General features: G+C 43.3%; 1 protein-coding gene across 1 annotated transcript in view; it reads left to right on the top strand.

Moving 5' to 3' along the window:
- Window positions 1–16,201, top strand: part of LOC135219591 (dedicator of cytokinesis protein 7-like) — a 492,066-nt gene that overhangs the window by 213,207 nt on the left and 262,658 nt on the right. The window contains 1 exon segment of the mRNA XM_064256479.1: window positions 8,714–8,821. Coding sequence (XP_064112549.1) covers window positions 8,714–8,821 — 108 coding nt within the window.

The following is a 16,201-nucleotide window of genomic DNA, read 5'->3' as shown; positions in this document are numbered from 1 at the left end:
GACCCCATGCCTCAACTGAAGGAAGCAGATCCTACATCTCCGTTACTTCCTTCAGCCGGCGAATTGTGGGAAGACTTACCTAACACCTTCTCAGCTGGCAAACTCAAACCGGACTGTGCTATGGAGCAGTTTGGTGAAAAGTTACCTAGGCTTCCAGATAGCCTTATTCAGGCTGAATTTGACGCCAAATCGCGGTTAGCCAATATTAATTCCATGGCTATGACCGAGGTGGCTACCATAGCCTATGGCTCAGAACCGCTCTTCAAACTTATGACCAAATCTCTGACTCAAACGGTACAGTCGGATATGTTTGAGTTTGCCACTGCTAGGACGAATTGTAGGAAGCATGTCCTACAAGAAGCAACTATTCGGCACGAGCCGAATAGGTTTACTTGCGTCGAGCATCTGGGGAGCAGACCTCTTCCCAGAAGCGATGGTGAAGGAGGTTCAATCAGAGGCTACGAGGTTGAACCAGAGCCTTAAGGACCGTTGGGGTCTTACGGCCAAGAGGCGGCAAGATCAAGCAGCTAGAGGTAAGGGTCAAAGGAAACCCAGACGTTTCCAGCCCTATCAGAAAAAGCAGCCACGCTTTTCTCAGCAAGTTCCGGCTGTTCCCTTAGTGCAAACAGCCCAACCTTCCACCTCAAAGGCTCAATCACAGCCTATTTATGTTATCTCCCCTCAGCCTCAGCCCTCCACCTCTTACGCCCTCTCTCCAGCTTACAATCAATCCTTCGAGAGTCAAGCTTCACAGAAGTAATGACCGCTCGGGAAAGGGAGGCAGAGGTAAGCGATCCTTTCGTGGGAGAGGATCGGGAGGTCCCTTTAATAGGGGAAAACATTTCAGAGGAGGCCGGGGAGGCTACCAGAACCAATGAGGAATTTCAGGTAGGAGGGAGGACTGTTTCACTTTCGCCACCGTGGAACTTCAGCAAGTGGGCTCACAGAATTGTGTCAAAAAGGCCTGGGTTGGAGCTGGTTAACGAACCCACCTCCATCCAGACCTTTCCGCCAACTTCCTTCCAAGGAACTGACGGAGTATGCGGAGGATCTCCTTCAGAAAGGAGCTATAGCGAGAGTCAAAAGGTTAAAATTTCAAGGACGCTTGTTCAGCGTGCCAAAAGGAAAGGCTCACCAAAAAAGAAGGGTAATCCTTAGACTTGTCCCGCTTAAACTTAGCCATTCGCTGCGACAAGTTCAAGATGCTCACGATCTCGCAGGTACGGACCTTACTTCCCCGTGGGGCCGTCACACCTCTATCGATCTTACAGACGCTTACTATCATATCCCTATTGCAAGACACTTCCGTCCGTATCTGGGCTTCAAGATAGGAGACCAGACATTCTCCTTCAAGGTAGTTCCTTTCGGGCTCAACGTAGCACCCAGGGTGTTTACGAAGCTGGGCGGAAGTAGTAGTTCAACAACTCAGATCGCAAGGGATTATGGTAGTAGCGTATCTCGACGATTGGTTGATCTGGGCTTCAACAGTCGAGGAATGCAACAGAGCAACACTGAAAGTGATTCAGTTCCTGGAATATCTAGGCTTCAAGATAAACAGGACCAAGTCAAGACTCACTCCAGAGTCAAACTTTCAGTGGCTAGGCATTCAATGGAATCTATCCTCCCATACTCTGTCGATTCCATCATCCAAGAGAAAGGAAATAGCGAAGTCAGTCAAGCAATTTCTGAGTCACAAACTGGCGTCGAGAAGATCTCAGGAAAGGATCCTGGGTTCTCTCCAGTTTGCATCAGTGACGAACATCCTAATGAAAGCCAAACTGAAAGACCTAACCAGAATCTGGCGGGCTAGCGAGCAAATGTCAGGTCCACCAGGGACAAATTGTCCTCAGTCCCCTCTGATTCTAAAGAATCGACTCCGGCCGTGGGCGAAAGTCAAGAACTTGTCGGTGTCAGTGCCCCTTCAGTTTCCTCCACCAGGGTTCACCATCCACACAGACGCTTCATTAAGCGGTTGGGGAGGATATTCCCAGTTCGAGAAGGTCCAAGGAACGTGGTCACTCAGTTTCCGTCAGTTCCATATAAACGTACTGGAGGCAATGGCAGTGTTCTTGACTCTAAAAAGGTTACGTCCGCCAAAGTACTCCCACATAAAGCTAGTCCTGGACAGCGCAGTGGTAGTACATTGTGTAAACAGAGGAGCTCCAAGTCACGTCATCTAAATCATGTCATGGTAGCCATCTTCTCCCTGGCGGACAAGTTCAGTTGGCATCTCTCCTCCCACTCATATAGCTGGAGTGAGAAACGTCATAGCAGATGCTCTATCCCGATCAGTACCTCTAGAGTCGGAATGGTCACTGGACAACAGTTCGTTCCAATGGATTCTTCAGAGAATCCCAGGTCTGCAGGTGGATCTCTTCGCATCTCAAGCAAACCACAAAACTCCCGTGTTATGTGGCCCCCAACCTGGACCCTCTGCCTATGCCACGGACAGCCCTGGCTCTAGACTGGAACAACTGGGAGAAGATTTATGTCTTTCCTCCCAGTGAATCTTCTCATGAAAGTGTTAAACAAACTCAGGACATTCAAGGGTCAAGTGGCTCTAGTAGCCCCAGACTGGCCGAAGAGCAATTGTACCCTCTCATTCTGGAACTGGGTCTTCACCCTCTTCGGATCCCCAATCCCAGGCTCTCCCAGTCAGTACAAACGAAGACTGTGTTCGCTTCCTCAGGGATTCTCAAAACCCTAACTTTATGGATTTCATGAAGTTTGCAGCGAAAAGGGATGCGAATATTGACCCTCAGAATATTCTCTTCTTGGAATCTGATAAAAGAGATTCAACTTTGAGACAGTATGATGCTGCTGTCAAAAAGTTAGCAACCTTCCTGAAAGAATCAGATATTAGGATCATGACAATCAATTCAGCTATATCCTTTTTCAGATCCTTATTTGAAAAAGGCTTAGCAGCTAGCACAATTACGACAAACAAGTCAGCCTCGAAAAGATTTTTCAATTTGGGTTCAACATAGACTTGACAGATTCCTACTTCTCGCTTATTCCCAGGCGTGTGCTAGACTTAGACCTTCTGTAAGGCCTACGTCAGTATCATGGTTCTTAAACGATGTTCTAAAGCTGGCTTCAGAAACCAATAATGACACATGCTCGTTTATAATGCTCTTAAGAAAAAAAACCCTGTTTTTATTAAGCTTGGCCTCAGGAGCTAGAATTTCAGAACTGTCGGCTTTATCCAGAGATCCGGATCATATTCAGTTCCTTCCTTCACAGGGGAAGTGCTACCTCTCTCCGGAACGTGCTTTTTATAGCTAAGAATGAAGATCCTTTGATGAGGTGGCAACCATGGTGGAAGGTACTACCCCTTCCACAAGATGTATCTCTTTGCCCAGTTTCAGCCTTACGAGCCTTTCTATCTAGGACCTCCTCATCCTCATCGGGTCCTCTCTTTAAGAGAGAAAAAGGTGGCACTTTATCTATTAAAGGCATCAGGCAACAAATCCTGTACTTCATTAAACAAGCCAATCCTGACTCTTTCCCAAAAGCACATGATGTCAGGGCAGTAGCCACCTCAATTAACTATTTCCAACATATGAACTTCGATGAGTTGAAAAAGTATACTGGATGGAAATCGCCGACAGTGTTCAAACGTCATTACTTAAAGTCCTTGGAAGCTCTGAAATTTTCAGCAGTAGCAGCGGGGAACATAGTTTCTCCTGACTCTCACTAATCCTTAGTAGAAGATCCAGTCCTCCTTTCTACCTGCCTCACCCAACAGTTCGTCTATTCCTGCCTTGTTCATTTACGGTCACCTTGGGTCTTAGCTGCTTTTATGATGATGTAGTGGGTGTCCCTTATTTTTTTGCTAGGGACACTCACATTTGATGATGGTTATTGATCTCGGGATGTCATCTCCTTATTTTTATGCTAGGAGATACATCTTATTATAATGATTACGGGTTTTGTATATTAAGTCATATACATTCCTTTATATTTTATTATTGTTGAGTTTGTTCTATTCAACTTTTGTGTTAATTGCTTTAGAATGTTTTGATACATTGCTTTACACAGATACCATTTTTGTACATATATGATACATTTCTCCTGTATATATGTATATTACCTTAAGTTAAGAAATATTATTAGAATTAAGTATAAAATTAAGTAATATTTCTGTTTTGTATCACTGTGTATATGTATCTTTATTAGCAATTATATTGATTTAATTTTATTTTATCTTTTATTTGAGACCTTTTTGTGTTTTGTTAAATTTCTTTACAATCTTGTGCTATTTCTCTGGTACGATTTCGCGCAGCGACACGAGCTGAGCCCAGAAAAAGGGATTTTGACGTAAGGAAAAATCTATGTTTCTGGTGGGCGATTGGCTCGTCTACATGTCGCCAGCGAAATCCCGCCCTACCCATCCCATCGCCAAGATTGTCTGCTAACTTCAGGATGGCCACCAGAGGCGCAGCAGTCGGCAGCATGGGATGGAGTAGTAGTAGTAGGTGCTGCCCACTCTGTGGGTCGGCTCTCCTCTTGGGGGATTTTGTAGTGGGAGAATTCTATTGGCATTTGGCTCGTGGTAGTGGTCTCACTCGCCATAGTGTTCATACCGACACTCTCTGGGAGAGTGAGCGAGTCAGTTATACTGACCTTTTTCTTTATTTATTTATTCTCTGGTATGTGTTAGTACATTTACCCTAGAAATAATAGATTAAAGGATATTTCGCTGGCGACACGAGCCAATCGCCCAGAAATAGATTTTTCCTTACGTCAAAATCCCTTTTTTTTCCAAAAAAGGCCAGTCTCATCACAGTTGAAGACTTGGTGAGAACTGTAGCCTTCGTTGATCATCATCTTATCGAACGACTTTTTAAAGGCTTCGGCCGCTTTCGTGTCCGAGCTGGCCGCCTCCCCATGCCGCACCACCGAAAAATGCCAGTCCGTTTACGGAATTTCTCTGAACAATCCCCCATGCGAAGCCTTGAAGTCTGGGTTTGGCGTTGATGTCCCTTCTCCTCTGTCGTCTTCGGCCTGGGCAGTCAAATCGCCGAAAATAGCGCTGGCCTTGTGGCAGATTGCCGTCTCCGTTATCGTATCGCCAGCAATTTCTTTGTCTTTTATCCAGACAAGAAGAAGCCTTTCCATTTCATCGTGCACGTGGTTCCTCTTGCTGGACAAAATAGTGACGCCCTTGGAAGGTGTAGCTGTTTTGATGACATTCTTCTGCTTAAGGATGGTGCCTATTGTTGACGGATTTCGGCTGTATTCCTTAGCGATTACACTCAATCGCATACCAGCTTCATACATCTTGATAATCTCCATCTTTGTCTCCAAAGAGAGCATCCTCTTCTTTCCGTGAATTTCAACTTTCTTGGGACCCATGACTACGTATATACTGTATGTAATTATGTTATGTATGTACTAGTACATATACGTATGTAATAAAGTTCTCACACAACACGATAAAGTATACTACATACAATGAAATCACTAACGAATTTACGTTAATAAACGAAATCGGTAGAACGAACGAATGCCGCGTGCGTACGATACAGATGATGCCGTGCAGTGGCCGAAGAAGCACGCCGCTACGTAGATGCATCATGGGAGGGATGCTGACCAATAGGAGAGAAGGATCTCATGGCGGTGATTAGCATCAGGAACCAATGGGAAAGTGGGAGGATGGTGGTGGCGAGTCTACTCAGTTGGCGGCGCGCGAGTTTCAAAATTGTTATCGGTGGTCCGGGCAAATCTCGGACTTTACAGCAACAACCTTTCGTATCTTAAACAATTTTCTTATGTAGAGCCGTAAAATTTTTCATATTTGCTTTTGTATCTTGAGTTTTTCGTAAGTTGAGCCTTTCGTATCTCGAGGTACCACTGTATTATTATTTTGTTGAGGTTTCATCACAAATTCCATAGCAGCTGTTGGGACTGAGTTGTTAGCTTGGAATTCTTCCATTTTCTTGATATTCAGATTGTTTCTACTTTACAAATAATTCAATGTATATGTAATTCACCCACATAATGAACCAGTCTATAGCTCATTTGTTACATCCAGATCTATTCAGGGTGGGAATACAAGAAGACAATCCAGTTTCTTTTACTTCAGGTTTCGACACTATAGCCTTCTATTTGCTGCAGCAAGAGATGTGTTGCCAAGTAACTGTTATGCACTATAGATTATTGTAATTAAATCTTCACAGGTTTTTTTGCTCTTGTCAAGATCTTGCTTGTATACAAAGTGGCAAGCTTTAGCACAGATATAGTCTTGCATCCACAAGGACAATTTCATATCCTGCTGGCCATTATCAATTTTGTTGAAGCCTTTCAGAATAAGTAATCATGAAATACTCATTCTGGTAAACAACTTTTAAACTGACATATGGATTTCCATGCCATTAAAGCACTGAGTGTTTCTAACATTATCCTAATGTATGGTAGTACAGGAATGGACAGGTGCTTGATAACTGGGAACTGCCTGTACTGTGAATTTCCCTTTTTAATATGAATTGTTATTGCTTTTACATAAACACAATATTATATTAACTCTCTCTTCTCCTTCTTTCCTCAATATCAGTGCTCCCTCGTTCAGTCTCAAGTCAGCTGCATGTGATGTCACTGCGGTATCGTACGATTTTGTACATCTTTTATGCTAAATTTTATATAGAAATTCTTTATTCTTTCATTTATTTTGTCGAGTATGGTTATCATTCAACTATATATTGTAAATGAAAAAACATGTTGATACAGTTTTTCTTGTAGGAAGCTTTAGGCTGTTGAATACAAGTATAAACAAGTCTGTTCAAAGTATGAGCATTTGTTTGACAAATGATACAAAATTTTTTCGAAAATTCCGTTCGAAAAATGAAATGTTCAGCATGAAAAACATTCAACAAATGAGGTACCACTGTGATTTGAAAAATTTATGTATCATCATACAATATGTTAATATGCTTTAAAAAATTTTGTATTTCCCAGGATAGGTAAAATGACACTTAATCATAAGTCAAACAACCACTTGATAAGGTATAGTAGAAGATACGCTATACCGACGTCACTGATACACATCAGCACTTTTGTGGATGGTTGGGTGGGTAAGCGTAGCTTTAACTTCATATTCCAAAATAAAAAAGTTAATGAAACACATGTCGATTCTCAGTACATACTTAGAAAAATTAGGACGAAGTTTGAAACACTCAGTGCTTTATTCTGTGTAAGCATAGCCATTCACCTGTTACTGTTAGTGACTTACTACCTACCTGGTGGATGGGCAAGGCCTCATGACATCATATCGTATTTACATCACAAATGGTTTGAGAATCATCAGTGACTTCATTTTACCCTATAAATGTCAAAACTATCGAACGTAGGTATTAGATAATATTTGCAAAAATTAGGTAGGATTATAAACTGTGTATACACTTACTAATTTTCACCTTTATCAGATGCTTTGATAAAAAGTTATTGCTGAAAAACAGCGTTCCATTGGCTCTGAAAGCGTTAGTAGTTAGTGTATTCTGTATGGGCAGTTACTAGGTATGTCATTAAAAATGATCAATGATGAGATAGTAATTATGAGGTGATTGCTAGAAATCTGTTCTCATAAATTCAGATTATATGAATTTAATTTTACTTTATACCTTGTGGTTAAATCAAAGATGTTAATATTACAGGTTATAGGTGATTTTTGGTCAGTTATGAGTTTAGAACTTAATAAAGATATAATTATGGAAGTCATAAGTTTGATCTTATGGAAATACAAACCATTGTTTTTTGTAATGAAGTGTCTTTCATAGCAAGCTGGGATGGTCATTGAACTTGGTAATGAGGTAGTTAATGGTTGGTTAAGGGGAATGACGAGGGAATACCCTTCACTCACCTACCGTCACAGGACCTTAAAACTAGTCATTTAAACTTCAGGTAAACAGGAATGAGGCATATTGCATATCTTTCTTTATGTACAACTGATATATGTGAGCCTTTTTATTTATTTTTATTATACTTATCTTGTTTTGTTATCCAAAGGATTCTCAGTTATCTGTTGAAATCCGAATCTATTCCTAGTCTCGTAGTATAACTCTTTTCTCCCTTTATTCCACAACAATGCTCTTTAACTTGAAGATTCCTCTTTCTTTAATTGCTTGTTGTAAATCTTGATTCCACCATCATGTGTCCCTCTTATGTATCTCTTACCAGATGTCACCCCCCCCCCCCCTACTGCTACTGCTGGTTTTTGTTTGCCTTCTTTCAGTAGGTTCCACTTTCCACTTTCTCCTTTGTTTGCTGACACTTTTTATTGAAATAACTTCAGTTTCAGTTTTCATGGTTTTAGTGTTCTGTTAACTGGCTCTTATCTCTCTCAATTAGTTAATAGCTCTGGGAGTTATAGGAACCCAACACTGCTAATCTTAAATCTAAATAATCTCCTCTCTTTTCCTTTGATTGGCACACATTCTCCTCTATAGATTGAGAAACCAAGTGAATTTCAATAGACGCGGAGGATTACGTCCCACTGTGGATTTCCTGCTCATTGTTAAATTACCATTTACTAATATGAAAGTGGTAGTTCAACTCTTTCTTTACTGCATAGTCTTAGGGATAATGATATTAGCAATAGCTTTTGTCCCCATAAAATAAAAAATTAGATATATATTGAATATGCAATTTTTAATTAGGTATGTAAAATGTTTTTTTCTTAATTTTATCATTGAATAACTGTTACTTTCTTCCACAGCTGGACTTTGTTCGGATAGTTTGCAGTCATGAACATTATGTGGCCTTGAATCTTCCATTCTGCACCCCATTGTCAGCATTATCAGCTCCATCATCGCCATGTCCATCAGTATGTATCCATTTACTTTTTGATTTGTAAATTTTTGGAAAGTAATTCCATTATTTCCAGTACATCTTCACAAATTTATGTTTTGTGAATGTATTGTACTATTACTGTAGTACCATTTTATGGATAGGAACTTATTCGTAAGATGTCTGAGAGCCATCTTTATTTACAAAAGAAAATCTTGAAATTGTTGTAATATTTCATCTAGATACCACTGTTAAAAATATAATCTTTTAGAAACAAAATTAATTTTTTAGTTTAAAGTCATCATGCTCAATTTTGTACTGTGATAACCCAGGCACAATGCGCTGTAGGATCCCAAAGCCCCCTGTAATTAGTTGCCACACTATGGTCTGAGCAATTAGCCTTTCAAAATAGGACAGTGGGAATCCAAGTCTTGTAGTAAAGCCAATTTGGTAATTAGGAAGGAAGATTCCTTCCTGAAGACCCTTGAATGCTAGAGGGACTCAGGATACAGACAGTCCCCAGCTTACGACATTCCGAGGTTACAATGCTTTTCAATTATATTCATCAGAAATTATTTCCAGGTGTACAACACATGTTCCAGGGTTATGGCGCTTAGGACACCGATCTGACAGAAGTAATATGACTCCAAAAATGCAAAATAAAGTTTGTTCATATACGAAACAAACCTTCAGTCTTAACGTTAGGATAAATACTCAGCGCCAGCTGGAAACCAGTAAATTTTAAAATAATTGTGTATGAAAGGGACTATTGGCATCTGTGCTTGGTCACGAGACATGTGGGGCCACCCACGTACCCCTCATTATCTCGTGACCCCGTTAGTTATTTTCTTACCGCCTTTAAGTGAGGACGTGCTTTGCTCCATCCTTTTAAAGCCGGTTTAGGTTGCCCCCTGTTGTTTTCAATTTGTTGTTTGGAATTCCTGGGTATGTGAACATGAAGCTTTCTCAAGAAGCAGATAAACGCCTTGTTATTTTCTTCGACGGTTTCGAATCCTGTGAATATTCCGTGAATAATGTGAATGTGTGTGTATGTTCCATAGATAAATCTTTTGAATAGGCAGGGTCAACCGTACTCATATATCAGGCATGGCAAACAATTACCCTGAGATTCATGTCGTAAGAAGCACTCTGATGCCAAATTTTCAAAGAATTATCGAATTTTAGTCATCAACCGTTTTATGTATAAATACAGGCAGCCCCTGGTTTACGACAGGTTCGGCTTACGACGTTAGGTTATGACACTTTTCAATTATATTCATCAGAAATTATTTCTATGTTTACAGCGCATGTTCCAGGGTTACGGCGCTTATGACACCAATCTGGAAGAAGAAATATGGCTCCAAAAGAGCATAATAATCAATATTTGAAGTTTTTTTTTTTTATTATTAAAAATGCAATAAAAAGCAGTTTACATATGTTTTAATACACCCAAATCATTAAAAATAAGGTTTTCTTAGGATTTTTCACGATTTTCTAGCTTAAGGCTATTTTCGGCTTACGGCGTGTCTCAAGAACGGAACCCCCGTCGTAAGCTGGGGACAGCCTGTAAACATATCCTGAATTATTAATCCTAAAAAAACTTAGGTTGGTTTATTGATGGCTTGTATGGCACTGTGAATTACAAGTTGTAAAAAAAAGTTGTAAAAGTGTGTATATGACTAACTCTGGATTGGATCAAGTGAGTTATACACTGTTTTGGACTGTTTTATATTTAAATATGTAAACATATCTTGAAGCATTATTGCTAATAAAAATGTTTAGATTGGTTCATGGACAATTGTGTTCATCGCTTGAATGGCACTGTGAATGACAAATTGTAAAAGTACATGTAAAAAGTGTCAAAATAACTTTTACAAAAATAATTGTCCCCAACTATGTGCCAGCCAGGCGCGAAGCGTCAACCAGGCGCGAGGTGCCAGCCAGACGCAAAGCACTAGCCAGGTGCAAGACACCAACTAGGCGCCAGGATCTCCAGCTTCACCTTTCGAGAGAGAAGTTAACCGAGAGGCTCCTCTTTGTAGCTTTTCGCAGGATCAGCCTTCTCCTGACAGGGACGCAAGATGTCGCACAGGCGGCCGTCGCCCTTGTCAGGAGGGCTCTGGTACTGCTAGAAGCTTTTCGCAGGGTCAGCCTTCTCCTGGCAGGGACGCAAGATGTCGCGCAGGCGGCCGTCGCCCTTGTCAGGATGGCTCTAATAATGATAGGAGTTTTTTGCTGGATCAGCCTTCTCTTGGCAGGGACGCAAGATGTCGTACAGGCGGCCGTCGCCCTTGTCAGGATGGCTCTGATACTGCTAGAAGCTCTTCACCTCGCGAAAAGAGGCGCTCCCCTTTGGTTGATCGCTCTTCTCCCATCAGAACTGGACAAGGAGCTTGAAGATATTTCGGACTCAGAAGCTCATAGGGGTGCGGGTCTCTCGGACTACAAAACATTAGCAGCTCTTTTGCTGCAAGAATTTGGAGATTCTCTGAGTCCTGCCACCCCTCCGTCTCCTCGTTCGTTGTTCACAAGTACGAAGACCTCTAAATCATCCTCCTTCTTGAAGATGCGCCCGACCATTTCCATGAAGAAAGCTCTACAGTCTTTTGGAAATTGGCTCAGCTCCAAGGAGGAATCTGGAAAGACTGTCTTTACCTGCCCCCCCTCCAGGCTTTGTGGGCGGAGAGGCATTTGGTATGAGACAGGGGAAGCAATGGGGCTCGCTCTCCCTGCTTCGGCTGAAGCAGATTTCTCCACGCTTGTGAACGCGTCGAGGAGACAATCCCTGTCATCTGCAAGAACCACTTGGGGAATGTCGGAATGGACCATCTCCTCAAGGGATTATTCCATGTCTTGGAAGTTTTTAACTTTTTAGACTGGTCCCTTGGGGCGTTGGCCAAGAAGACACAGGACCCTGACTTCCTGAGCCCCGAAGTCCTGCATAGTATATTAGCGTGCATGGACAAGGCGGTCCAAGACGGATCTGGGGAAGTGGCCTCCCTTTTCGGAGCAGGAATACTTAAGAAGAGGGCTGTATTCAGCTCTTTCCTTACAAAAGCTGTCTGTCTCTCCTGTTCAGAGGTCGTCTCTGCTTTATGCCCCTCTTTCGAACCAGCTTTTCCCTTCTCAGTTAGTGAGAGATATTTCTCTCTCACTCACTCACTGAGAAGGCGACTCAAGATCTTCTGGTGCAGTCGGCAAAGAAGACGAGGCCAGCCGTTCCTGCTGTGAAGAAGGAGTCATGTAACCCACAGCCGCCCTTTCGAGGGAGTTCATCTTCTCGATCCTCCTCTAGAAAGAGAGGAACTGAAAAGAGAGGTAGGTCTTCCTTCAGACCAGTTAAGAAGACCAAATGACGTGTCAGTCCTCCAAACACCAGTAGGCGCCAGGCTTCTGAAGTTCTCAGAAGCATGGGCTGTGAGAGAGGCAGACACCTGGTCCCTCTCGATCGTGAGAAAAGGATATCTCATCCCCTTCAGAGACAGGCCTCCCTTGACGTCGACCCCAAGGGAACTGTCTGCGAAGTACAAAGACCCTGCCAGAAGAGAAACTCTATTGCATCTTGTAGACCAGATGTTAGAAAAGGAGGCCATCGAACTAGTGCAGGATCCACACTCCCAAGGCTTCTACAATCGACTGTTCCTCATCCCGAAAGCCTCGGGGGGGTGGAGGCCTGTACTGGACGTGAGCGCACTGAACCGTTTCGTATAGAAGAAGAAATTCTCTATGGAAACTTCCAACTCGGTTCTTGCGGCTCTGCGTCCTGGAGATTGGATGGTCTTCCTGGACCTGCAGGACACGTATTTTCACGTCCCCCTGCATCCTGCATCGAGGAAATATCTTCGGTTCATGATACAGGGCAGGATCTTTCAGTTCAGGGCTTCGTGCTTCGGCCTGTCTACGGCCCCTCAAGTTTTCACGGGTCTGATGAGGAACGTAGCACGATGGCTACATCTGAGGGGGGTGAACATATCACTTTACTTGGACGATTGGCTCATAAGAGCCAAATCGAAACATCAGTGTTTGGAGGACCTGGAAATGACTTTGGATCTTGTACGATCGCTCGAACTACTTGTGAACCTCGAGAAGTCCCAGTTGATCCCCAGCCAGAACATTGTCTATCTGGGGATTCAGATGGATTCTCGGAGTTTTCGAGTGTTTCCGTCATGAGAAAGAATTGTTCGAGGCTTGGAAAAAGTCTCAACCTTCTTAGAGAAAGAACGGAGCTCAGCGAAGGAATGGCTCAGTCTCCTGGGTATCCTTTCGTCGCTGGAGCAGTTCGTTTCCCTGGGGAGGCTCAACCTGAGACCTCTGCAGTTCTACCTACAAAGAATGTGGAATCGGAAGACAGGAGAACTGTCGGATTCTTTTCCCATTCAACCGGAGATCAAGTCCCACTTGAAGTGGTGGTTAACCCCTCTAGAGAGGAACGAAGGAGTGTCCCTTTCTATTCGGAACCCGCTCCTAGTGTTGTTTTCCAACGCCTCGGAGACAGGATGGGGAGCAACACTGGGAACGAAAGAAGTGTCAGGCACCTGGACAAGAGAACAGGTGTCCTGGCACATCAACGCGAAGGAACTTCTGGCTATCCATTTAGCCCTAAAGTACTTCGAATCGGACGTCAGAGGCGTGGTAGTCCAGGTCAACTTGGACAATACCATGGCTCTGGCTTACATCCGAAAGCAGGGAGGGACTCACTCTTTCTCCCTATACGAGATAGCAAGAGCTTTGTTAATCTGGGCAGAGGAACGAGGTATCATACTCCTGACAAGATTCGTTCAAGGAGTAAAGAATGTAAGAGCAGACCGACTGAGCAGGAAGAACCAGGTCCTTCCAACAGAGTGGACCCTCCACTCCGAAGTCTGCCAGAAGCTCTGGTCCCTCTGGGGGAAACCTCAGATGGACCTGTTTGCCACGTTCCTCTCCAGAAGGATGGACAACTTCTGCTCATCAGTGGAAGATCCCAGAGCCATAGCGATCGATGCCCTCCTCCTGGATTGGTCGGGCATAGACGTTTACGCCTTTCCCCCATTCTAGCTTCTGGGGGAAGTGCTAAGGAAGTTTGTGTCCTCAAAAGGAAAAAGAATGACACTCATCGCTCCCTTTTGGCCCGCTCGAGATTGGTTCACAGAAGTACTGGAATGGACGGTGGACTTCCCCAGATCTCTTCCCGAAAGGACAGATCTGCTCAAATAATCCCACTTCGAGAGGTTCCACAAAAACCTCCCCGCTCTCTCCCTGACTGCTTTCGATTATCGAAAGACTTGTCAGAGCGAGAGGCTTTTCTCAAAAAGCTGCGAATGCAATCGCCAGAGCCCGCAGGTCTTCTACCCTGTGGGTTTATCAATCGAAGTGGGAAGTCATCCGTAGATGGTGTAGATCGAAAAAGCTGTCCTCCTCCAATACCTCTGTGACCGACATTGCTGATTTTCTTCTCATCCTAAGAGAAGAATCACATTTGGCGGTTTCCACCATTAAAGGATACAGGAGCATGCTCTCTGCTGTATTCAGGAATAGGGGCCTGAACATAGAGGAAAACAAAGATCTTCATGAACTTATACGGTCCTTCGAGACTTCCAAGACTAGATCCTCTACCTCCTAGCTGGAATCTAGCCGTAGTCCTCAAGTTCCTCACATCGGATAGGTTCGAACCTCCTCATCAAGCCTCGTTTAGAGATATCACGAGGAAGTGCATGTTTCTCTTGGCCCTCGCAACTGCCAAGAGGGTCAGTGAACTGCATGCATTAGATTCTCGTGTGGGATTTAAAGGAGATTCGGCAGTTGTCTCTTTCCAACCTCTGTTTCTGGCTAAAAACAAGAACCCTTCTAGACCTTGGCCCAGAAGGTTTGAAGTCAAGGGACTTTCTCCTCTTGTCGGGAGAGAGTTAGAAAGGTCTCTTTGTCCAGTCAGAACTCTGAAGTTTTATCTTCAAAAGAAGAATCAACTGCAGGGTTGCTGTCAGAGTCTCTGGTGTGCTGTGAGGGACCCGAAGAGACCCATGTCAAAAAACGCTCTAGCGTTCTTTGTTAGAAATGTGATATCGGAAGCACACATGAAGTGCCAAGATGAATCCTTGAAACTGCTGAGGGTTAAAGTGCATGAGGTACGTGTGGTTGCAACCTCTATCTTTCAATTCAATAAGAATATGTCGATGAAAGATATTTTAGCAGCGACGTACTGGAGATGCAACTCTGTGTTTGCTTCCCATTACTTGAAGGATGTCAGAGTGACATACGAGAGGTGCTTCTCTCTTGGTCCGTATGTATCAGCGGATACTGTGCTGGGACAAGGAGCTGATACTGATCCTTAATGAGTTTAGTTTGTTTTTACAAGTTTGGTGTTGAGTTTTTAGGGTTGTTTGAAAGGATGTTGGGGATGACTCCTTTCAATCTCAGTACTAACCCGGGTGTTAGGATCAGGTGATCGGGATCAGTGTTGTGCTCCTTGATGATGCCATTAGACAAGGTGTTTTGTCATGTAAGTGGATGGGACCCCATTGTCAAAGATCCTCAGGCTCTGTCGACCCCATTGACAGACCCACAAGAACTCTTAGCATGAGGTCACTACCTCGCTGAGGCTCTTGAGGCGAAGCAGGCTCCTAGGCAGTAGCCATGAAGTCCTCCGCCAAAACAGGTAGGAACCAAGGTTTTTTATATATTACCTACAACGTATGTTGTCTTCCTGTCTTTTTCATTTTTTTAGCTGTCTCTTACCCACCACCAAGGGTGCCAATCAGCTAAGTATATATCTGACAGGGAAGTTGAATGTACAAAAATGATATTGTTATGTTACAATAAATTTTTGTACATACTTACCTGGCAGATATATACAATTAAATGGCCCACCCAGCCTCCCCTCAGGAGACAGGTGGAAGAGAAAATCTGATTAGAAAACGGGAATGGTTCCTATTCCTGCCACCCAGCGGCAGGGCGGTAGATCACCTGACCTACCTGTAGCGTGTGCCACGAAATTCGAATTCTGTCGGGGACGACGGAGTCTATAGCTAAGTATATATCTGCCAGGTAAGTATGTACAAAACTTTATTGTAACATAACAATATCATTTTACTTTACAATGGGGTTCCATTCTTGTTGGGTGCTGACAAGCAAAAACCGACATTAACTGAAACTTGGAGATTTATGGCGCTTATGGTGCCAATACCCGCTTAATGACACCTCTGTTAGCTATGCTATGGTGCCATAACTCTATTATCAGCACCTTATGGCACCGATAATCTAAACTCGGTTGGTTATGGCGCCATAAATCGCCAATTTTATGGTGCTAGACAAGTGCCATAAAACTGGATTGCCATTAACCGAGTCCGGCGATAACCGGGGACTGCCTGTACGATTAAATAATATTGTTAATAGTGTATACAGTCAACCCCCCATTCACGTTCTCGAGATTCGCGTTCTC

Source organism: Macrobrachium nipponense, chromosome 1, assembly GCF_015104395.2.
Source record: "Macrobrachium nipponense isolate FS-2020 chromosome 1, ASM1510439v2, whole genome shotgun sequence".
Taxonomy (NCBI): Eukaryota; Metazoa; Arthropoda; class Malacostraca; order Decapoda; family Palaemonidae; genus Macrobrachium; species Macrobrachium nipponense.
Note: the sequence above shows the minus strand (reverse complement) of the source record. Positions and strands in the feature narration are given on the sequence as shown.